Below are 24,913 nucleotides of genomic sequence, written 5' to 3' on the forward strand. Positions count from 1 at the left end.
ATTACATTTCTGCGAGAAACAGGATCTGTTGTTTCACTGACACCCACGGGCGTTACATCCACTTCATTCACTTCAACAAAGAAACGTCCAGATCTTGCAAGAGCTGTCCGCTGTGCTTATTTTTAACTACCAGAGTAGACTGATCGAAGCCAATGGGACTTGTCGCCTTTTTTTAAGGTTAAGCAGATGCATAAATGTTGGCAGAATTAAGTCTGAATTTCTTTTGAAAATCATATTCATTTATCAGTGTTTATTCTTTTTAAATCCATGTGATCCTAGATGATTGCAACCTTCTAGGAGCAAATCTTAGTCCTCTTAATATCAATAGGCGTTTGCCATTTACTCCAATGATCTTAACTTAGATGTTTAGTGATTTTTCTCATCATTTAGCTCATTAATAGGGATTGTGGATGACTTAAAGGACATTAATTATCCCAATCGTTCGTTCTTTCTTCTGTGGCATTTTCCAGGGCATTTTCAACGTTAATTATTAGCAGTATAGTTTGTAGCTAATTCCCTTAATCCTATAGGGACCATATAAAAAATGGAAATAGATTATTTGGATTTTGCCTTCTCTGCTTTTTAACACTAGTAAGTCTAGCAGCATCCATCTCACTGCTTTTCTTTATCCACCAAAAGAGCAGATACAAAAAAAAAAAAAAAGAATTCAACATCTCAGCAATCGTTGCAGTCACGCAAACGTTTATCGTCGTTCAAAACTAGATTTTCAGAACTGCGCCCAATCTGGGCCAGATTTTCAGCAAAACTCCCCCTCCTCTTTGGCATCAAATTAAGGGGCTGGTGTTTCAGGAGGGTTCAGTGAACATGCGGCCGGCGCTGTTGCAATGGGAGATGATGAATGCTAACCCCTTTGAAAATCTGGCCTTAATGCTGTCCTCCTTCTCTGCTGCACAACTTGCTCACCAGAACTTTCCACAAGCCAGCTGCTTGTTTTTCCTTGGCTTTTCTTTTCGGGACGCCGTCGTCAGCGGTGCCCTAACAGTGATGTCTTTGAAGTTCCCCTGACTTTTCTTTTCTTTTTTTCCACCCACACTGGTGGATTCCAACTCTCCCATCTCTTCCACTTCATTTAAGTCCCTGAACTCCAGTAGCCTTGTAACTACAGATGATAAACCCAGCATTTCATCTTTTAGGCAGCTTCTACCTTTTGGATTTGTTTGTTTTTTAAGATTTAAAAAAAGGAAACGAAGCAAAACGACTAACTTTTTGCTTAGAAAGCCTTGCAGAAGTTGCAGAGCGGAGCTCCCATTGGGCGTGTTGTAAGGAAAGGCGGGGAGAAAGTGTGAGAAAGCAGCAAACAAAAGGCTTCTTTGTGGTTGATCCTGACCCCGCTCCAGGGGCACATCAGGAATTACTCACACCTTTTAGCTGCCTGAGCACCGGCGTCGAATGCCTCGAGACGGGCAGTGATCCTCGCGTAGATCCCAGTCAACAAGTAAGAGTAGCGATCGGGTGAGCACCAGCATTTTTGCTAAGCTTTGCATTACACTCTCTGACTGAAGGGTATGTACAGAGGAAATTAGGCCAAGCAGGAAGCATAACAATCAGCATCACTCAGCAGCAAAACCCCTGCACTGGGGTTAAAGAAATGCAACTCACAGGCAAGAGTTCAGAAGAGAGAGGGTCACAGCGGCGTGCGAAAAGGGGCTAACTCTCTCCTCACTACTATGAACCAGGAGCAACTTCCCTGGCATCACTATTCTGGTGGCAAACATGGTGTAAGGCCTGAAAGATTCACGTGTGTGTGCAACTGCAGGGAGATGCCTCTTCAGCGGCGGGTACAGACTAGCTGGCTCGTCCCCAGGATCCCTAAATTGCATGATCTGTGCACACGTGTGGGGTGCGAGGAGTGAAGAGACATAAAAAATGGCAGTAAAATCATATCGGGCAGGAGCAGGAAGAGCAATGGGGCTTTAGAGGCCTGCCAGCCTGTTCCCCCCGCGCATACATCCTCCTGGCCGATCCGAACGCGTAGTCAAAGTATTGCTGTAGCTTCGATTGCAGCTACGGGGCCGCAGCCAGTAATACTCTATGCTCAATGCAAGCTCAGAAGAGAAATTGGGGAGGAGAAGTTTGCACCAAGCACAAAGCCCCTTGTGCCCACGGTCCTCTGAGGGTCCTATCTACTTCACTACAATCCCCAGCAGGTCATAACAACTTTGCCCCCCTTTTTAAATCAACTGTGCCCTGCTACTGGAGACTGACCCATGCTAGAAGCACTGGACAACATCTCAGATCCAATACTGAGATCCTGGGTTTTGTTTAGATCCCTTCTAGTGATCTAGAGGACGCCAGCTCCAAAACTCAAGCCCTTCACCAAAGCCTGAGCGGATCTTGAAACAAAACTCGCGTCCATGCCTGCCTGCTTCTGTGACTGGGAGGAGATTTCTAGACCATGTTCTTCCCGGATGTCAGCGCAGCTAAGCTACCGTGCAGCAAACCAGCCCAGAAAAACAGAACAGAAAAAAGCTGGATCCCTAATTCCAGGTTTTGTCTGCATTGGCCACTTTCCCAATACCCTCTAGTGAAAGTCGGGGACTGCGGCTTTATTGCAAACAGGAGTGTGCGCACACATGCACATGCACGAGGCAATGTCCCAGTGGCCTAGTGCCGCCCGTAAATTTGGGCAGCTGACACTGCAGATGTCTGCCAATGAAACGGGCTGCTTTGAAAAGGCCAATTGAAACAGGTCAGTAGACATGTACAATGTGCTGTTTAGACACCCAGAACTATCTTGGGTCAGTGAGCCGCATCCAGACGGAGTGGTCACCATTTAGTAGGTTTAACTGATGCCACGTCAAGAAGCAAACAGCAAAGAAGATGCCAGAAGGGCTTCTTCCTGCCTTCCTCCCTCTTCCCCCATCTCCAGGGCTGGATAATACATCCCACTGCCTCCCAGCAGCCCTGCTTCATGGATCAATTTTATCTCCGTGTACGATTTCCCGTTCCCGGGGCCTGCCAGGGAGGCTTCCAAAATACATTCACCAATCGTGATTCCAAATCAGCCCCGGGGGGGCCGAAATGCTCAACTCTTTCCTCCTAAAATGAGATGGGGCCAATGAAAACAAACAGCACTATGGTATTCTTGCCTGGAAGGCACAAAACCTCCATCATCTCAAAGCTTCCCCAGGCCCTGTCAAAATGATTAGATTATGAAATCTGCTGAAACCAGAGCTTTTCAGAGAAGCCAGTCAAGAAGTCCCTGCCTGGCGAGAAAGTAGGTGAAGGGTGGAGTGGGAGGCAGGAAACATGTCTTGCTCCTGAGGCATCGCTTTATTGGCATGTATTAAACAGAGACAAAATAAAAAAACCCAATAAATCAGAGCCCCAGAGAAATGCCAGGTAAGGCAGCACCAGCTGAAATTAAACTACCCTTCTTGATACCATTCAGCGTGGAAAGAAATGAGGTTGGGAAACATGTCATATGTGTTCAGCCTACCAGGGAAAAGTGTCAGGAATATGGAGTTGAGAAATCCCCTAAGAAAGCGGCTTCTCTTTAATACAAAACCCACAGCCCCGGCTGGCTTTTGGGAAGTTATGTAGACACTGCAAGTCTCCACTTCCCATCCCCCAAATGCATGGTCTTTCTGCGGTGCAAGGCAACGTGATGAACATCTTCTTTTGAGCTAAGGCCCCACCACCACGGGACCTGCTGAATGCCATTCATCAGACAACACGCTCGCACGGCGTGTCACTAAGGTCATCTTTGTCTAGCACCCAGGACATTCACAGGGGTGCAGGGGAAGAGCAGATAAAGTGCTTTATTTAGGAGATATGAGCTCAAGCTCCCAGTCAACTCAGTTCTGAATGGGTATACAGTTGTGCAAGCTGGGCAGAGGAGGTGCTAACTGCCCAAAGGCAGGCAGATGAGGTGCTAACTGCCCAAAGGTGGGCATATGGACACTAACTGCCCAAAGCTGGGCAGATGAGGTGCTAACCACATCACACCATCGTGCACCACCAGTAACATGACTGGCATACCTCTCACAGGCTAACCAAATGGGCCATCTAGACCTCTTTTCCTGACCTTCTCCTATTTTGGTACAGATCCAGCCTTTCACAGGCACTTTTGCTTAGCTCAGTCAACTTGACAACTGCAGTGTACTTTCAAGTACCTAGAGCTAGGGTACAACGAATCAACAAGGAACGGATTTTGAACCTCCAGCCCCCGGAAAGAACTCATGGGCACCATATTTTACTGAAGAGGCACCTGCAAAGTTTTGTTTGGAGAAAAATTGAAACCTTCCCCAGGAAGAGGGGCACCAGCCAGACATGTGAGCTAGAGATGAACTTGCACAGTGAAGCAAAACCGTGTTTGGCAGGGGATCGTAACAGCATGCTCATCTGAATTCTGCTCTGAATTGTTGCAGAACAGTAGATTATTTAATTGGGAAGACTATGCTGCCCCTAGTTTCATGAGAGCTGGGGACTCCCAGGACCCAGGAGACTCACCCACTCCCACAACATTACCTCGCCCCCAGACCTTCAGCACAATGGAACGGGGAACTATTTCTTTGAGGACTTCAGCATTGACCTTCACAGGGTCGTGCTCTGCACCATCCCTTGAAATGGCAAACATTCACATTTTAACAATGACCAGAAAATTTAATTTGGGAATCATTTTCATGATGGGACACACTGTGAAAAGGAAATCTCTCGTGTTCTCTCTCCTTTAACCTCGGCTGCTGAGGCCTGAGGATAGGGTGACATTTTTCAATGCTGGTTCCCTTTCTCTGACTAAATTCTTCTGTAGCAAACTCTGTACGAGGAGCTAAACGATTCTGCATTCACAACTTCTGAGTCAAAATTGCAGCAACTGAAGAGTTCTTTTTTTCCCGAAAGGGATAGTTATACTGCAGAGGCTAGGGCAAAATAGCAAGAAGGGAAACCATCTTTAAAACAAGCCAGTGGATCACTTTAACCCCATTAGAAATAAAATAATTGTGACATTTACCATTGAAGGTTTCTTAGGAGTGGGACCAGGGAGGTTTTGCAAGAGGCCATGAAAGAGGTAGCTACTTGAGAGAGTGCTAATGAACCGCTTCCCTCTTTTCCAAGTATCAAGGACATCTATTTCTGGTATTGTGACAAGCCATCCTGGAGTTTCTAGGACAGTCCTGAATTTAAGGGCTGTGTCAGTGTCCCTGAGGACTTCCTGAAATGCGATGCTTGTCCCAAATTTAAAAAACTGGCCTTGGATCAGCACCAGGCAGTATCCTGTTGTATATGCAAAGAGGACACAACACAATGCTGTAGCAACGCAGTCACACTGCTTCCAGGTTGGGGGACAGACAAGGGCTCCCCTCTGACCTGTGTCCTTGTGCAGCTGCATCTGGGGGAGAAGATTAGTGCCATTTCAGCCATGCACTAGGGTGGTTACCCTGGCTGGAAGAAGTGGTGTAAATGACTTCCTTCTCATTCCAGAGATTGGTGAAGTGTCCCAGGTTTTGCCCCCTGAAAGTTGGTTGATTGAATTTCATACGAGGCTTTCAATCATGTAAGGGAAGCAGCACCAAGGTAACAATGAGGAGGGAAGGGAAGCTTCAAAGCAAAAAAATAAGTCCCCACAGCTGGACCCCCTTCACACGTGGACTAAAGTTGTAGGACAGATCCCTCGAGCCTGTGCCTCGGCCACCTGATAGCCCACAGCTTTACCTGCTGCAAATGGGGACAGGCCACTTCAACAAAGAAACCTTTTGTACTCAGCTCTGGGCGCATTTGGGCTTTGCAACCAGGAGTGAAAAGTGAAAGAAAGTTTTTTCCCCCTCCCCTCCCTTTCAAAATGTGCAGTTGAAACATGGGTGTAGGTTGTAGCCGTGTTGGTCTCAGGACATAAGCAGACAAGGTCCTTTGGGTGACTCTGATCTCTTTTATTAGACCAACTTACATTTTTTCCAACCATTTAAGTTGGTCTGATAAAAGATATCCGATTCACCCAAAGAACAGTTGAAACATGGTGCCCTTCCAGGTACAGGTGAAATGAGCTACTGGCTTTTAAAAGCAATAAAAAGTTGCCGCCCAACTCTGCTCTGTGCTGTGAAAGCTTTGGGAGGCAATCGTTTAAAAGCCAGGACCGGGAATGCAGAGCGCTGCGGCTTTCCAGAGAGCGACCAACAAAATGCAGGGAGTTGATCAAATCCACCCCAAAATGTCAAGGTAAAAAAAACAGCAACAGAAAGCAAATGGTGGATGTTCTTCCTCCGTAAACATGTGATTCGTTTCTGATTAGGCCTAATTGATATTACCAAAAACAATACAGCTCATTCCCGTTGCTGCTGGCACCAGGAGCCTATCTGTCAGGATATACGCTCCCACAAATACCTTGCATGCGTCTCCCGGTGATGACAAAAGGCCTTCGAAAATGACTCAGACTTGAATATGTTTCCCCCGTGCTTTTCCTTTTAAGCCGGAGTGGAATATATCAGAGCCATAAATTTGCTTACCCTTCTGTTCTGTACATTGAACACCTCTCCAGAGGAATTTTTAGCACTCCATTATTTAAACCCACAAACAGTGACCTGTCACTGTGCAGGATTTGGAGGCTCTTGATTGGTTCCTGTTGACCGGCGGGAAGAATTTGCATTTCCTCTAAATAACAGCTCCTCAGGCTCCTATTAGTGGTAGAAAGTGCCTTCAAAATGGTGCCGTACTCTAAGGGAACAAGAAGCAGGACACAGGTAAATCTCAGAGATATTGGCTTAATTTTGTATCTGGCACGAACACTAGCGATTAACAACATCACATTACACAGCAGCTTTCAGGCTAGCCTCTTCAGACATGTTTGTACCCACAAATTGCCTTAGCTTGCAGGGTCAATTCTTATTCATGTGTTCAGGTGTCCTTATGGATATGGATAAATTCAAGCTGGAAATTGGAGAAAAGCTTCTAACTAGCAGAGGTATAAGGTTGTGTGGCAGCCTTCCAACAGTTTTTAGGGCAAAACAATTACTTTGTTTTAAGTGGAGCTGGGAGTGTCTACACAAGATGCTTTAGTGAGCAGTAGATTAATCTACTGGACAGTAAAGCATGACTGTCTACATGTGCACATCATTTGCTGCGCAATAATTCAGGCTAAGGCGCAGTTAGCTAGTACTTGTAAATACAGGTATTAGATTAACTGTGCAGGAATTACTGCGCAGTAACACTTGTGTAGATACTGAACAACATGAACAACGCGTGCCCCCAGAGGCTGGGGGGGCACAGCAAGCTCCTGCAGGCAGCGGCAGTGGTGAGGATGTGGTGGCAGTGAGCTCCCGCAAGTGGCCACAGCAGTGTCAGCAGGGAGAAGAGGGAGCAAGCACCGACCAGTGGTCAGCGACCACCCGCAGAGCTGCCGGTAGTGGCAGCCAAAAGTGACTGGGGACTGCCCACCAACTGGTGGTGTCGGTGGGGGTGAGGGTGGCCAGCAGTGACTTTGCAAAGATGCCGCCGGCAGTGTCAGTGGTGTTTTTCGCAGGAGGTGCAACACCAATTTCAGGGGGTGCACGCACACCTGCATGCACCCCCTAGGCGTCACCAGTGCTAAACAGGAGTAAATTTGCTCCCAGTCAGCCTAGGCAGCAGGAAGTCACAGGGGACAGGAAGCTCTCTGTCCCTGGTCCTGGCACTGCTCAGCTCCCAGTTACCCCCAGAAGCTGGGAGCTGATTATCACTGGAACTAGGGAGCTCTCTGTCCCTGGTCCTGGCTCCTATTCCAGGGGCCAAGTGGGGGCTGGGAACCAAGCACCCACCCGTCTCCCAGAAAATGCTCTGCACAGCACTGAGCTGGCTGCTCCAGGGAGCACCTTGGGGCTGGGCATGGAGCCAGGATAGCTCTGCCCACTGTCTTCCACCTCGGTGCACATCAGGTCCACTCATGGCGTTCAGAGGGCCAGGAGACAGCCACTGCTGCAGCCTGCAGATCCCTCCTGGACCCCGTGCCCCTTGTCAGCCCCCCAGCTAAGAGCTCCCCCTGGCTGCTAAAGGGGGACAGAGCAGGACAGGAACAGTCCTATACAGAGCTGCTCTCGTTAGAAGCAAATCTGCTCCCAACAGGGAGCACGTGTAGACATGTTCACTGAAGCTGTTTATATTATAAAGTAGCCTGCAATAGCAGGAAATCATACTTAGTGTCCAAGGGGTCACCTTTCAGTAATATGTTCCTATTACTTTATGGAGTAGATAGATCCTTTTTTTTTTGCCAACACAAAAAACAAACAGAGCACCTGGCTGGATAACTCAGTTGTCACAACAAAGACTGAATAGGCTCAAAATCTAAGGGCGTGACTATATGTGCACTTTAATGTGCACTAGCCTATTTTAATGCATGTTAAAACGTCACCAAAAAAACCCCAGTGCTTTTTAGCTAATGCACAGTAAAATAGGTTAATGCACATTTTTCTAGTACCTCACAATGGAGGTACTCGATTTAATGCATATTACCTAAAGCACATTAATTGAACATGTAGATGCACCCTAACTGATTGTTCCCAAGCTACAGGTGGTCTTTCAGGCTGGCAGATTATCTAGATAGAGTGCAATGGCAATGAGTGATGTGTGTGTCAAAGCATGTGTATATTAGCACTATCTGTGTTGTTGATTGATTCAGTTGATGGACTAGTGGTCCTGTAGAAGTGCATGAAAAAAATCCCAAAAGTTAAGCCACAACAATGTCCTTGCAGATCATGAGAGGCAAAAAACGAATGGAATTCAAGTCCTGGCCTTCACTCCTGCCATTGTAACTGGGTCATCTCACTTAAGGAATCAACGTGTCGAATTGGCAGAAGGAGGTTATATTTCATCCTAATTACAGTTTTCTCATCACGATCATTTCCATGCAGACTTAAAACAGTGGGAATGTTACTAGAATACATCAAAGATGAGCACTTTCAAAGTAAGTGGTAGCAACAGTGAGATAAATTATGACACAATCCTGGAAGATGGTAACACAAGACTGAGACAGCGACTCCGCATTCAGATGTTAGATTAAACTAACACTTACAGAGGCAATTTATCTTATTTTAAAGTCAATGCTCTTGCAATAGAGGACAGCAACATGATACCCGTGAGGCTGGCCATCTGCTCTGATTAATCAAACTATTTAATTTAACTTTCATCCTAAGTGTAAATATGGGTTAAGACAGCCATTTGTAATACGGTGTCCTTCTCTTGTGTCTTACATCCAAGGTTCTTGTGCTTTCCAGTAGAGGCAGGCCACTGAATTGCTGTCTGGTCTCAAAGAAAGGTCTGCCTCAGTTTGCCCACCTGTAACAAGAATACAATGCGCGCAAATCCATGGAAGCACCTTAAGGTCATATGATAAATGGTGCCTAGAATAAGGCACAGTATCGTTATTACAAATACTTGTGCCTCGCAGCAACCCTGGCAGGAAGTGCCATCGCTGCTGCTATAGAGACAAGTACACGGTAGCAGACAGACAATTTAGTCTGCACAAACCCACCCTGATTCAGCAATCAAGGGCAAGCCCTTTGACCTTTCCCACGGCCATTATAAGTAATCAGACGGAAAGCACATGTTACCAAAAGAACGAGACCATCTTTGCTTTTTTACATATCCTGGATTTACGGCTTCTTTCCTATGGGTCTTATCTCAAGTCCTCTATCCTGTTTGGAACTATTTCTTACTCAGGCAACTAACTCCATGGACTTTTGACTGGGTGGGCACTGAATACAAGCCAAGCAGCGACCTCAGGGTCAGGCTATTAGGTCTGTGAACAAGAAAAAAGAACTCCCATAAGCTCTAATACTCTTACCTGTCCCAATATACATCACGTGATAGAGAGTATCTTTCCCCTGAACAATATCGACCACCAGTTTGGAAAACCGAATGCTGTCCTGAGTCACGTACGGATCTACAGTCATGGGCTGAACCACGTCGTTCATCAGGAACAAGCGCTGGGCATCCTGGAGGATCCTTTCAGTTAGGTTCTCATTAGGGCTGTCGTCCTTCAACGTCCCGCACTAAACATGGAAGACAGGAATTCAACCAGCTGCGTTTTTTTACCCCGTCCAAATGGCCCTAGACCAAATCCTGGATCCCTTCGCTATGAAAAAAATACCTGTTGACTTCTCTGGGAGGCATGACTGAGTAAGGCGTTTTGTGTTTAGCCCTCCATTATACTAACTGGGTGCATCTACCTGATACATGAGCTTTAATGCACATTAGGCTATTTTAATGCTCAGTAAAGCTTAAAAAAAACCCCATGCTCTTTAGCTATTGTGCACTAAAGTAAGCTAATGCACATTTTTCTAGTACCTCACAACAGAGGTACAAGATTTAATGTGTATTACTTAAAGCACATTAGTGAATGTGTAGACACACCCAATGCCTGTACTACAGCTAGGTTTGGTCTTCATGGTTTATCCCATAAAGATACTTCTGCGTACTGGTCCACTGGTCAGGGAAGTTGTATTTGATGGCTGTGACACACCAACATGCTTGTACATCTATAGACTGGCCACAGAGATTACAAATTAGCTGGGAAGAAATAAAAAACTAGAATGGGCAAAGGCACTCAGAGGAGATAAGAAACCCCTGAACTGCAACTCCTTTTTGAGTTCCTCCTAGATAGCCCCTCTCACCCCGAGTGCTGCATGAACCTGAATTGCAACCCTGAAAAAAATGTGCTCCTGTCTGAAAACAATGAGCTCCCCACCTCACCTTCCCATTCATATTCCCTTCCCAACAGGTTCCTCTGACTTAAGTCATCCTTCCGAAGGAAGCTGGCCTGTAACTTGCCTGCAGCCCCAACATCTTCACAGGTAGGAGCTAGGTACAGTGAATCTGCCCCTTCAAACGAGAGCCTTGCTACTAATGTCAGTGGCACCTTCAGTCCTCCCAGTTCACTTCCCATAGCCATCCAGTCTCCTTAGGTGGAGGAAGGGGAATCGCTGTCTTTGCTCCTTATAACTGTTAGGAGGCCCGAGTCACCACAGAATTTACTTTATATCTTTACTTTAATGTCTAGCACTTAATATTTTCAAAGCACAGTAGAAGACTGTACTGCTGTTTTAGACAATGACAGGTTTGCTACTAATGTCAGTGGCACCAGAGTTGGACCTTCAGTCCTCATATCATGGAGAAGGCAAGAAGGTCTCCATTAACCCCTTATGCAAGATGCGGAGCCCAGGCCAATGCTACAGTAATTAAGGGCAAACTCATACTTAGTGCTCACTCTCAAACCTGATCCACTGGACTGCACTGCCTCTGTTACCTGGTGACCATGAGCTACTGGACATTACAGCAGGAAAAAAAAAACACACTGGGGTTTTCTCATGAGGACCATCTTATTTGGGTTAATCTACATGCTACTGCACAGTAAGAGGGGGAGTGAATTTACTGACTCCCAATCTGGATGCCCTTAATGGGAACTAAGGGCAGCACTTTTGTGGCCCAAGCTATTCCCCAAGGCATGCTGCACAGACTGGGTCTCAGTGTGCACGACCAACACTCCTGCTGGGGCAGTTAGCCAACAGGAGCTAGGCTGCCGTAATGGCATACCACAAAGAGGTTTAACACAATTGCTGGTGAAACCTTCCTTTGGAAAGGAAAGCACCAGTTGGGTGAATCTCTGTAGGCAACCTGCTGCTAACTTTTTGGGGCCAAGATGGTGCAACTTCACTCAACTCAGTGGGGCTGTGCTGACTTAGACCAGGCAAGGAACTGGCCCTCTGTTTAGCATCTTTGGCATCTTTCCAAATACACCACATCTACTGTAGAGAGCAGAAGTTTTTTGACATGCCCTTGCAAAGGAGTTTTAAGCCAGAAAAGGTGCTTTGGATTTCATTAGTGCCTAATCCTAGCTCTAAAGCATTTTTGATCTCTTGCTTTTTTCCCCCATCGCCTTCCCATTGTCTTTCTGGACATAACCTTGTGTCGTGCTTCGGGCATGCCGGTTCTCCCCCAGCATTCCCTTTTTCTTTACCACCCCATGTTGCAGAAGCAATCCGGGTGCCTGGGATGTCATTGCTTGTATCATGTTCTATTCTTGTCGTGTTGGAGATAATCCTTTTGGTCTTTTGGCAGCCCTTGTGCTGACACAGCATCCCTCTGGTTTTGCTTTATTTTTTGTTCTAATTTCCTGATTATCTGCACTGTCCTGATACTCTGTATCCTTCAGTATTTCTCCTTCCTCGGGGGGGAAGGGCGGGGGGAGAAGGGGACCCTGTTTCTGGCATCCTTCCCTCATCTTCCTTTGTGAACACCGAGCCTAAGAATTAATTTAATTTTTTTGCAATATCTGCCTCTCCTGTCACTAAATTACCCTTGTCATCTCCTAAAGGCCCTTCACTGACCTCTTGTTCCTTGTGTACTTGAAAAATGTCCTAATCTCTTTTTGCAATCTTCCCTTCGCCTGCCACAGACTTTCCATTCCCTTTCTTATTTCTTACTTCTGTTAACTTTCTCATCTTGGTCCTGCAATCTCGCCACTCTCCTATTATATCTGATATTTTTCACTGGATATAAATCTTTTCCAGATTCATTTTTGCACCCCTACCCTATTCATCTAGGGCTCAGCCCAGCCAGGTCCTCCTTCGAATGAAAGAGACTGAGAGTGCTATGACCAGCTCTCGAGCTGGGCTTTGTTTTTTAAGTGCACCCAGTCCAGGGATGGCCAAAATGTAGCCAGTAATGGTAGAGAAATGTATGTTGGGACCCACAGTCTGCATGGATTGCACCTCTGCATTACAGACTTGCGGACTGGGAACTAGATTGACCAAATCTGGAACAAAGCCCATTGGGCCCCTGGGAGTCCAGTTGGCTGGAGCTGCTCACGGCTGGTCAGGATCAGCCAAGTTCTCCCCCCCAGCGAGGTCCTGCGCTGTGCTGACTCTGAATCTGGATGGAAGGTGGTTGCAATCTGTTCCATATTATTGCAAATTGGCTCTAAGTCTCAGGATGCTGGAATACTGCCAACACAGAGATTTTAAGGCCAAAAGGGAGTATTATGATCATCTAAACTGGCCTCCTGTGGAACTCACAAACCAGAGAATGTCACCAGTAATTCCTGCAGCTAGCCCATCTCTTCCGGCTGGACAAAAGCAGTGGTCTCCAGCCCGTGGTTACCTGGCAACATTTTTGCCCACGAGATGCTCTGATGTTGCCTGCAGCCAGAGGAAATTAAATATGTGAAGCTGAGGTTGACAGGAAGAACAAAGTATGATGCTGGCTGCAGCACGCTACTTGCTTGATATTGCTGTTCCTGGGCAGTGAAAGCTGGGGACCATGCAGATACAGGATCTCTCATAAAAAGACAACCAATCTTGATCAAAAGACTAGATCTGAAAGTCCTTCAGGGAACATGCAGATGTGCCCCTACCAGATCCATGTTCCTAGCTATGGTAGCAATGAGCACACAGGAATTCCTGCGCTGTCAGACCTATAGCACATCCAGCCCATCATAACTGCCAGTAGGTAACAGTCCTAGTGGCTTCAGTGAATGACAGATGAAACTCTGCACTAGGAAATGTTGGAATGACTGTTTCGTGGACCCTTTCCTCTTCTCTCTCATAATTAGAGGGCAGCTTATGGCCGGCAGCAGTCCTTCCACACTTGGTCCACTTTAAAATCTTTCCTATGACAAACTTTACTAGTCTCATTAGCCATCTAAACATTCAGGCTAGGGACAGGCATTACACATACACCGGTTTTAGTGATCGCAAACTGGTTTATACCTGTAACAGAACAGATACTCAGCGCACAGAAACCAGTTCGAAAATGGCGGTTTGCGATAAACCTGGTTGAATGTAGTAGCAGACTTCACTGATTTGGGTCAAACCAGTGTATGTAATGTCTGTCCCAGACCCCTTCCTGGTTTAAGTTCAATCAGCATCCTCCCGCATGCCAGACGCATTGCAACAGTGGGCGGGGCTCTATTCTCTGCTTCCAGCCCAGCAGGTCTGGCCCCTGCCCCCTGCTCCCTGGCTCCCTCTCTCCCGTGTCTGCCTGGCTTCCTCCTGCTCCCCCTGTCCCCCCGCCATCACTCCCTGCTCAAGCAGGGATTCCCCTGTCCCCTCTGCCTTACACAGACACCTATCAACACACTACATGCTGGCTACGGTCCGTGCTGTGGGAGACAGAACAGTGTCAGATTAGGGATTTTTGGAGCTAATCAGCAGGTAGCTGGTAATGTCCTTCTGTTCCTTCCTTGGAAAAAAGTTGTTTAAGAAGAGCTTGAACTAATGAGAGAAGCTTTGCTTTGTTTGATAGAGTGATAAATGCTAACAAGTCCCTATGTAACTCCCTGCTGTGTAACTCAATGCTCTGTTATCAACAACGAGGTGGGGGGGAACCCCTCCCTAATTAGAGCGTCCTGCAGGGATGGCCATCCTCTCCCCCCACTCCAGTCAGCATCGTGGAAGGGAAGGGAGGGCTACTCTAACCTGAGCCACTGAAGGCATGTGCCTGTATTCCTTCAGTCCAGAGGAGATGTCTGTGAGGTTACAAACCGGTTTAGCTTAGCCAGCTTAAACTAACCTGCAAAGACTGAATCAATTCAGCCTCAGGCTTTTGAATGTCTGTCCCTAGCCTCAATCTTGCCTTGACACCTGAGTAATCTATGGCCTCAATATAACAACTGTGGCAATGCATTGCACAGACTAAATGTGTGGTGGAGAAGCAGGTACCTTTAACAACTGAGAAATCAGAACTAAATATTTTTTCCTCATTCTTTTACCAGAACTAGAATCTTTCATAAATGTCACTATTTTCCCCTCTTGTTCACTCTGCTGAAATATTTTGGTAAATCTTGAACATTAAAAAAAAGCACATGCAAAATTATTAAGAATTCTGATGTATATAAAAATCACCTTATTGCCCTCACCCACAACCAAGTTTTCCACTATGCTTTCCACAGTGGAGTTCAACAAATGGTACTCGTCTCGTGTTTCTACCAGACTCAAGGGCTCCATAGAAGTCAACCTAGTACAACAACCGCATTAAAGAAAAACATAAAAGGGTCTGAAGCAAATTCAAGTGCTGCAATAATACCTGAAAATTAGGGGTGGGGTTTATAGTTGGCAGCCACGCTGATCTTGGATTCTCCTGGTATCTGAAAGGGCCATTGAATGCCTGAGTAATGGCACTCAGATTGAAGGCACACACTGCTGAGGCAGCTATACTGTTTCTAGAAAGCAGGGGGGGGAAAATCAATTTAATCATTAGAACATTGACATTTTCATCATAACAGACATCAAACGGCACTCAAATAAAATACATGTAAATTACTAGGTGGAAGTATAGTGATACAGATCTCCAGGGTGGGAGGTGGGGAGGGGAACCTATACGGATTACTCGACAATTTGGAGAACGCATTTTAAACTCAGTTTTAAAACGTCTGTGATTTAAGAGGCATGGCAGCAATTCTGACGTGAAAGGTGAGTACAATTTAATTTGCATGGATTACGTGTGTCTGATTTTATGTTTATATATTTATTTATTTTACATCCCATCAATCCTGATTGATTACAAACGGCCTAATTTTTAATCTCTCGGCATTTCTCAAGGTGAAGCTGAAATTCAATTCCTGCAGCCGTCTGAAAAGCATAGCTGCACCCACATTCTCTAATATACGCGTAATGCGTACACACACATGCACGCACGCACACGCACAAAGGGAGAAAGTGCATGAGAGCACCGGGATAGTAGTTCAGCTTGCAAGAGGGACCTGCTGACATACAGAAGTTGCGGTTGTCAATCATCCTAGTTCATGTCTTTGCGGTCCCAGCTGGGAATCACATCTGTCTCAGACAGACCATTGGGAAGACAAGGGAGGCAGTCTTTACAACAAACGCCCCTGAAAGAAACCGAATCTGGAAGAGCATTTGTTTTCACAGCCTTACCCTATTTAGCATAGGACCTAAGTGAGCCCTGGCCTTTCTGCTCCTCTCACCAAGGGCATATTCCTAGCAGGTGCTAAGTACACTTGGTTCCTTTTCATTTCAGCAGCGCTGAGACAGTTCAAGATTTCCAAATGGTACCCAGCCTCTGCCAGGATTAGGCCCAAAGCACAGACAATGACAAAGCATGTATAAGCCCTACCTGGAATTCAACCCCCTATTTTTTTTTTTTAAAGGGAAAAGAAAAGAACATAAAATTAGAGAGAGATATCAAATGAAAAATAAAAACAGATCACGAAGAGACAGCAAAGGAGATTGACTTGTCGTGGTGCCTTTTCAATAACCCTGGGCTGCCTTGGCTTTTTGGGCTGCTAATTAAAGCAATTGGAATTGTCTGAAAGAACACAATTTTATGAAACTCGTAATTACTTCCACACACTCCAAAAAATAATAATAATAATAATAAAAAGCCTAGCTACACACGCCCAAGGAGAGAACTAGAGGGGCAGATTCGACCTCAGCAGGGTTCTTCAGAAGAACACAACACGAGGAGCAACAGTTTTGTGCATTTTCTCTTCTCCACCTTTCCCCACCCTGCACCCCTTCCACGTCACTGAGCATTGCAGCGATTCCCCCAGAAGGTGTCAAAGCCCCGCACGCGAAACCCGTCTTTGCTTCTGTCTGAATGCCGCTGATACAGTGCGTTTTCATAGAAGGCAGAGCTTCAGGCACAGCTAATGCGGGGTGACAAGTACATGCCTCGAGGCACCACAATATACTAGTCTAAATAAAGCTTCATATATATAATATATACATAATATAACATATATATATATATATAATGTGTACATACATATATATTTATATGTATGAATGTACATATAGAAAATAATGGATCTTTTTAATATAAAATGGAACTTTATAAAGAGCCCTATTAACACTTCAGAGCAAAACTCCTTTCCTTTGGCAAAGCTGACAAGGGGGAGGTGTATCAGATGTGCGTCATGCAGTAGTCCGGTCCCACCGGCCAGGATTTTTCCATCCCTCACTCCGACCATTTTGATCCTAATCGGAAACCACTGACATTCATTTCCAAGTATTAGCTGGCCTCTATCTTACCCAGAGAAAAAAAACCTCAGTCTCCTTTCTTTGCATCGGGGCTCCTGATGATTAACTAGGCTATTAAGTTCAAAGGTTTTTAAATGCAAATCCCAGTGACCTTTCACTTATATAAAAACTTTTAAAGTACTTTATACTCTACTTCCCTAAAGAGCCATCTTTCCCACAGGCTTAGCTCAGTATTGCACAAGGAACTATATCTCGATTAGTCAGGAGGTTTTTCACGACAGCAGGCGATCCAAAATGATAGCCCGTTGTTGGGAGATGGCCTCAACTCTGCTCAACAGGAATTTTCAAGGTTAGAAATATATTCTTAAACCAACAGAGTGCATCTTCAGTGCATCAGCGGCACACTGGATACATACACAGGCTGGAACATAAATCAACCTCATTTGGTATGCAGAACGCACGCAACGTTAAGTCCCCGTGGAAGTTAAAAGAATAATTACCATTATTTCTCTAGTCGGATGACAAATTGGAACATTTTCTCTTTGAACTCCTGAAAGAACACCGTGCCGTCGACCCAAAACACTACTCGATCTAACTTCAGCTCTTATCAATAACTCATCTCTTTAGTTACACAAATGTTATATAATCTCTTGTTCTCAGGAGGTGGGCGAGGGAATAGGCAGCTGGGTAGCCGTAATATAACGGGGCTAAGTATTACAAGAAGATGGATGAGGCAGCAGCCATCCTGTGCTTCCAAGAGATGCTGCGAGCAGCGCTACCAGAGTCACTGCCGGGCAGCGTCACCCAACACCTTCTCCCACTTCATTGCAAGTCTTGCTTCAGCTATTAATTATATAATTGATTCATCACTTTTCTTATTGTTTGAAGCTAGCTAGATGGATGGATAAAAGCTCTCGGTCTTTTCCCTACACACAGGTGAGCCCTTTATGATAACACGACCAGTGTCTCATCTTCACCAAATGCTCCAGCCAAGCCTCTCTTCCAGCTACAGAAGATTGGCTACCGTCCCTCGGGCCTGGCTTTTAGAGAGGGATTCAGGCAAAGTTCAGCTCTGGATTACAATTCCCCCGAAGCCAGGGGAGGGCGGCTCCGGCTTTGTGGTTTAGGCGCATCGCCCAATTATTTTTCTTGTTCACGCTGCCTCTGCCCTGAATGGTCCTCGGCTGACGTTGGCAGCGACAGTACGGAAATGGCACAAGAAAAATGAGCCCAGCCTCGAACCTGCCTCCCGCTTGGGATTTCTAGCTTTCGAGTGGCATCCCGACGCCCTTCCCTTCAGTTCTGAAATTCCCACCACGTTCAGTGGAGCCAAGATACCCACGACCGCAGTGTCTCACTGGCAGCACAACACAATGCCGAGTCTTTGGGGAGACCCAGGGCGGCTCAATTCCTTTTCCAGCTCCAATGCAAGTGCGACGTGTGCAATGGCAGTGCCACCCTCTGTCTTTCTCCCTGCCTTTGTGCACAGGCATGTGAGTTCGTTGTACTAACCAGCCAGGTTCTTTAACCCAAGAAGTCTAGGGCCTCGCTACGAGCTGAGTCTGGGCCACCACTGGCCCATCCACCCCGGGAATGTCACGTCACCTAAGCCAGGCCAATAGCTTGAGCAAGCTGCCAGCTCTCTGCCGGTGTGGGGTATATCAAAGGCTGGTTTTTGGGGAGTTGGCCTTCTGCTCATGCTGAGTTGTTCCCACTTCGAGGAGCAGCCCTAGAGTTGGCTCTTCAGCATAAGCTGATTGCTGTGCTCTGTGCAACACTCACTAGATTTTCATTGCCTAGTTTATAAATTAGCCTAGCACAAGCCCCAGGGAGTGTTTATTATTGAGGCCTGATAATAGACATGCTAGTCAGTCACAAACTTTATTACCAGAGCCTCGGGCTTCAGAGAAGCCTTGCTTGTGCTTTTCCAGCTTTTAAAACAAATCATTGCAGCTTATCAAAAATTAATATCTTGTTCAACTTAGCTCTTTTCCCCACACTCTGTCTCCAAGGCTCACCCCGAACCAAGCCTTCCCGACCCCGCTCTTTCCAAATCACCCAACAGAAAAAACAAACAAACAGCGGGACGGTGGCATGGAAAATTTCACGCACATCTTCAAGTCTCCCTTTCTCTGATCGCTCCTTCTCCCTCCGAGTTTTAAAGGAAACTTTGCCTCTCTGAATAACGTGGCTGCGCGTAGAACATGTCTCCGCTAAATTTCGAAAGCAATTAACCGGAACGTGTAACGAGACTGGCGACAGCCATATCCACTGCCCTGGGGAGAGAGGAAAGGGAGGTGGCGCAGCATGGGAGAGAAAGCGCCCCAACTCACACGTTGGTAGTGAAGACTCCGTAGATGAGGTCTTGCTCGGGGAGATAGAAGGTGCTTTGCAGTTCGTTGTAATAGAAAGGTATCTCTCCGGAGCGGGAGCAGTTCAGCCGGGCCTTCATAAAAGTCGTCCACGTGTCCTCCAGCAAAAACCTCCCCCCAATGTCGTTTTTACAAACCCTCGCCACGCGGGAATAGACGGTCTTCCCACAGTCGTGCTCAACCGCGTTCTCACGGAAGAAGAAGTAGGTGAATAACCCAATGTCGTAGGCAGCGATGAAATTGGGCTCTGCAATACAAAACACACAGAGAGGTTTGCACGGCTCCGCGCTGAGACACTGGTCTGTGCACGGGGCGGTAAGACCTAAGAGCGCTGGGCGCACTGCGCTGGCAAAGGCAGGTGGATTTGTGAATGATGATACATGGGGGGATAGCTCTATTATAGCTTCATTTCCTCAGCATTAACCCTAGGCGTGTAAATCCTGGGACCAATCCTCTCCCCTTTGCCATCAGTGGCAAAGCTGTCACTCATTTTAGTGGCAGCTGAGTTAGACACTGGGGGAAGGCTTATACCATCAGTCCAGTGACCCCAAGACACAAGCTCTACCCACTTGCTCCTGCTCCTCGAGTGCCACCTGCTCAAAAATACTGCGTGCTCACTTTTTGGGGGACATGCCCAGAGATGCTCTCAGGATCTCAGTTGCAGGCGTCGTCCTGAGAGCAACAACGTGGTCGTTTTTCAGTTTGCAACGTGCACCAAGCTGGAGCAACCGCCCGTTTCTCACCAGTGGCCTCAAGATCACCATGGGGCAATACAGGCATCCCCCATGTGCTTACACTGTCCCTGCCACACAAAGTCACCCCATAGAGTTTCTCCATCCTATTTGTTTTGGGATTGCACCTTATGGGGCAGTAGATGCACTGTCCCCATCCTCCCCGTGCCCTAGACATCTGCACGGAAGCGCTCCCCTTAGTCCCCTCACACAATAACATCTGGCTTTTATCATGAGCCTCTTCCAGCTCCCTCGATGCTTCGAGGTTTGCTCATGTCTGTAAAACAACGCCGCACCAAACCTGATCGTATCAAAGCATTTCTGCTCTCATCCATTCTTTTTCTCCCCAAATTATTATTATTATTTTCACAGGAATCCAAAAGGGCCTGGAATCAGTTTGAAGTGCACATTTTAATCAGCTTTAAAGCCCATGGAGCCTTTCATTGCAGCCGTTTCTGAAGCAAAGGGGAAAAAAAGCTGGCCGAGGACTGAGAGAAAAGAAAAACTCTGCTGGCTGCACAGGGAGCTTTTATGATGCTCTCTTCAGACGCAAGCTCAAAAGGAGGAGGAAGCAAGTACAGATCTCCTTTAATGCTGCTGGGCTCAGGAGCAGGGAGAACAGAGCGTAGGGGAGGAGACGGGAAAGTGGAAATGTTCAGGTGATGACGCGCAGCAGATCGGGGCTGCGAGGCAGCATCTCCTCCAGCAGGGGCGGGTATCACAGCCGAGGGCCTGACGGGGCCACCGCAATCACCCCACCTGAGCTGGGCATGGCACGGGGCGTAATGCTTCTCCTGCTGAGTAGCTGGTGGGGGAACTACAGAGCTTCTTTCTAAAAGGCCCCCGGTCTCGGCCGAAAGATTTCAAGGGGTCTCCCAGCCATCAGCCTGGTGGCTTGTTCCACCGGCCAGTCCCTCCCCACCCCTGGGTGCAATGCGCTCACTTGGTTCCCCACTTGAAAGGACTTGGGGTTGACTTGCATCTAAAGGGTTTTGCTATGCTTTTGCCTAGTAAATGCAGGAGTCCTTTACTATCGGGTCCCTTCGCCTCTCGACTTGTACTTGTAGATGAGCTGTCTTTTTGGAACCACAAGCTGGGACAACCTGAGCCAGGCCCCTGGTGCCACCTAGCAGCTACCACTGAGACCTGTCCAGCTGCTGTCTCCCCCTGCCTGGGCACAGCTTCCAGCTGAGCAATCCCAGCGCAGATCAGGCGCCTGCTGCTGTAACACCGCCAAAGCCGCCAGGCTCTGTGGGCTGGGTCCAGCTCCCCCTCAGGCCAGATGTTGCTGACCCTTGCAGCCGATGATAATGAATTCACCTTTGAACCTTCTCTTCAGTAAGATAATAAATCACCTCCGCTCCAGAAGCTCTCATCGAGCCGGCTTTTCCAGACTGTGAATCGCTCTTGCAGCCCTTCTCTGAACCACCTCCAATGTTTCAACCCCTTATTCGTAGCACCGGCATCAGAGCAGGATGCAAAGACCCAACAAGAGTCTCCCCAGGTCATCACTTCTCCCTATCCCTACTCAGTTCTCCCTGGTTTATGCATCTTAAGGCCATATTAACCCACTTGGGGAAGATGACTTCGCTAAGCGTTTCTGTAAACTCTTTTTCAACTTTCGTTCCCCTCTTCTGGATTTTTTCTGCTTGGGCAAGGGAAAGGCAGACCTGCAGTTGTAAAAGAAATGCAAGAGGGGACAGATAGCACAACTACAACAGATCAGCTGACGCCGGCGTGTAAGCAGCAAGTTCTCCCCCTCCAAACAGTGCAATTGTACAGCTGCCCTCACCTGTAGCTCCAGTCCCACCTATAGTACTGGGAGTGTGAATACAGCTGCTGATCCCAATGCCACAGATGTCCATGGGGATACTTGACAAAGCCCATTGACTCGGACAGGTTTTGAATCGGTTCCAGTTGACTGAGGTTTGTGGTGGACTTCCCATCACGCAGGTCTTGCAGTTAAGACAGGGAGTCTTTCTAAGGGACATGCCCTACCTCAGGCAGAAGCTATGGGCTCAGTTCAAAACTGCTGGCTGAAGTTTCGTGACTAGAGTTATGCTGGAGTTCACTCTCGATCATAATTGCTCCTTTGGGGATTAACATGTATTGATCTGCACACGGGTGGAGTTTGTATATACTGGCATGATTCGCTGGGTGGGACCAGATCTTGCTTTGCTTGCCGTGGATACACAGCCAGGGATAAGTTAAAGACAGTTCATAAATTACACTAGGATCAGGGAAGGACAGATGTGCAGCTATCCTGGGGTAGCTCGCATAGGAGGCAGCTGTAGCTGTGCCGTACTGTTAGGCAATGGGGAAGCTAATAATAGTTGTATTCTCTATAGCAAATGGCTATGTCGGGATCAATGTGGTGAGATGAAACCTAAACCGATGTAATTTACACCACTAGTATTTGACTCCTGATTCTTTCAGGGGCTAAATTTTCCACTGGTTTGAGTGATGCTGATGCAGTTTACAGGGTTGCCTCATCTGTCTGGTACATGTTTTTAACACTGGTGTCAAGTCGACTGTGCCAGGGCAAACGCTCTGTCTGGCCATGCCTGCTGAGCCTCTTCAATCCCTACCGAAGTCAGTGGGAGTTAAGGGTGCTCAACCCTTGCATGATATAATCAGCGTTTGCAGGTGCAATGTCTTTTCCATGTCCAGACAGCGCAGTAAGGCACCACAGGAGACCCAGCTCTTACCAGGCACCTGCTAAACCACATGCTCCAGACTCTAAATAAAGTTAAAATCCTCCCCAGCTATTTTTAACGGCCCTGATTATTATGCCTTTCTCTTCACAATTCTGGATTTGGGTCTGAAGCGAGTCAGCCTGCCCCACTGACCTGGAACGCGCCCATTGCTCAGGTCCGACCCAAGCGACCTTACCGTTTAGCCACTTGGAGTTGTACTGGGCTGTCCTGAGCGGGGGCACGTTTCCGAGGCTGCGGTAAATAGCAGGGTCCCGTCCAGAGAAATCGATGACGGTTGCGGCGTAGAGTTCTCCTCGAGACGTGATCACGGCCGTCGAGTTGTGCCGAGGGTCGTACGGGCATCGTGCCACCCCGTTGATTTTGTCAATGATTTTGCTAAGGTTTCCTACCTGTATTTAGAAAGGAGAGAGCGAGAGAGAGAGAGAAAACGTATAGCACGGCGCAGCATTCAACCTCTCCTTGAGTACCGGGGAACAAGTCTTATGAGAAAGAAGGAGAGAAAAGAAAAAGGGTATCACGCCATGGGCGAGTGCTGATTGTAAGGTCAGGTTTACATCCACCGTGGCCCAAGGGGCAGCCCCGTCAGTGTGATGAAGAAGCCTCATGTGTCCTGGCCCTTTGCAGAGAGGTGCCTGAGGACACGGCTCATCACTGCCGGTGGTGCTGTACCCACATGCTCCAAACACGTATTTGCAGCCTCGTTCCCCGTCTAGGTTTCCCCCCCGATTTTTAAAGTTTGTCTTACTTCTTTTTTAAAGTGCTGTGGACTTGATGCTGATGCTGTTGAAACCAAGGAGAGGTCTGCCATTTGCTGTGGTGGGCACTCGGGGAAGGGCCCCCCGAGGTCATCCAGATCCTCCCTATCCAAACCATCCTGTACACGCCGTCATCTAAATGCTACACAAGACACCATCGACCCTGACACAACACACCTAACACCCTAGCCTGTCACCGGGAGAGCTGGGGAACCACGGCGGCCGGTGCCCTGCGAACGTTGGCCATGTATGCTCAGTCCCAGGTAGCGGGCCAGGCCCTACACCACAGAAAACAGCCCATATCAGTCTGAGCGGGGGGTAAAATTCCTTCCTGACCCCAACCGCGGTGATCGGTCTGACCCCGAGGAGAGGGGCAAGACCCTCGAGCCAGGAACCTCTGGCTTTGATCCCAGCAGGAGCATTGGTGCACCACAGTCAAAATCCCCAGCTTTGGCTCTGGCCAACAGCCAATGCCTCTGAGGACGGCTTAAAAACACCCTGATGCATGCAGCAAAGCCCAGAAGCAAGGGAAATACCTGTAGTGGACATAGGCATAGTTATGCCTAGACCATCAAGGACTAATGGCTGTCCAATTTCTTGAACACATCCAGTGATGGAGAGTCCACAACTCCCCTAGGCAGTCAACTCCAGTGAAGACGTTTTTCCAGATATCCAACCCAAACTTACTCTGCTGCAACTTCAAGCCGCTGCTCTGCATCCCCTTCTTTGAAGCAAGAGAGAAAAGGTGCTTTCCCTCTAACGGCAGCCCTTCAAGTATTTGAACACTATCGTGTCCCCTCTTAAGCACCTTTTCCACAAGCTGAGCATGCCTAGCACCTTCAGCCTCTCTTCAGATGTCGGGATCTCCATAAATCATGCTGGAAGTGCCCCGCACAGCGACTCCTTTAATGTTTCTCACTTCACCGCTTGCCCTGTCCTCCCCACCCCCAATTTGCGGAGGGGTCCCACCGGTCGGGCCACTTGCCGCCGATCACCAGGGAAGCGAAAACTGTGGCGTATTTAAAACCTCCACCCATGGGCAGGGGAAAGGGGTGGCAAGTGGCAAAAGGAAAAACATTACAGAAGCCACTGTGGGGGGTACTTCTGGCACAATTTATGGAGATCCGTACTCACATGAGTTGCTTTCCAAGCTCTTTATCATCTTTGTTGCCCACCTTTGGACCCTCTCTAACTTCTCCATGTCCTTTATAAAATGTGGAGCTCGGATGTAGTACAACTGAGGCCTCACCGGTGCCAAATAGAAAGGCACCTGCACCTGGCACCTAATGCTCCTACTGATGCATCTCAAAACTGCGTTCGCTTTCTGCGCGGCCGCAACACGCTGCAGACTCGTACTGCGATCTATCGAGACTATAGGCTGGTTAGTCTTACCTCGATCCTAGGCAAGCTGTT

At 47.5% G+C, this 24,913-nt stretch overlaps 1 protein-coding gene across 2 annotated transcripts in view; it reads right to left on the reverse strand.

Moving 5' to 3' along the window:
• SEMA5B (semaphorin 5B) overlaps nt 1-24,913 on the reverse strand; it is a 244,427-nt gene that overhangs the window by 60,985 nt on the left and 158,529 nt on the right. For both annotated transcript variants that reach the window (XM_019554058.1, XM_019554059.1), the window contains exons 7-11: nt 22,921-23,134; nt 19,259-19,544; nt 15,010-15,145; nt 9,773-9,980; nt 6,465-6,672 (exon numbers count right to left, since the gene is read on the reverse strand). In XM_019554058.1, the coding sequence (XP_019409603.1) occupies nt 6,465-6,672; nt 9,773-9,980; nt 15,010-15,145; nt 19,259-19,544; nt 22,921-23,134 (1,052 nt within the window). The remainder of the gene's footprint in view (nt 1-6,464; nt 6,673-9,772; nt 9,981-15,009; nt 15,146-19,258; nt 19,545-22,920; nt 23,135-24,913) is intronic.

This window comes from Crocodylus porosus, unplaced genomic scaffold (assembly GCF_001723895.1).
Source record: "Crocodylus porosus isolate Cpor-Errol unplaced genomic scaffold, CroPor_comp1, whole genome shotgun sequence".
Lineage (NCBI taxonomy): Eukaryota > Metazoa > Chordata > Crocodylia > Crocodylidae > Crocodylus > Crocodylus porosus.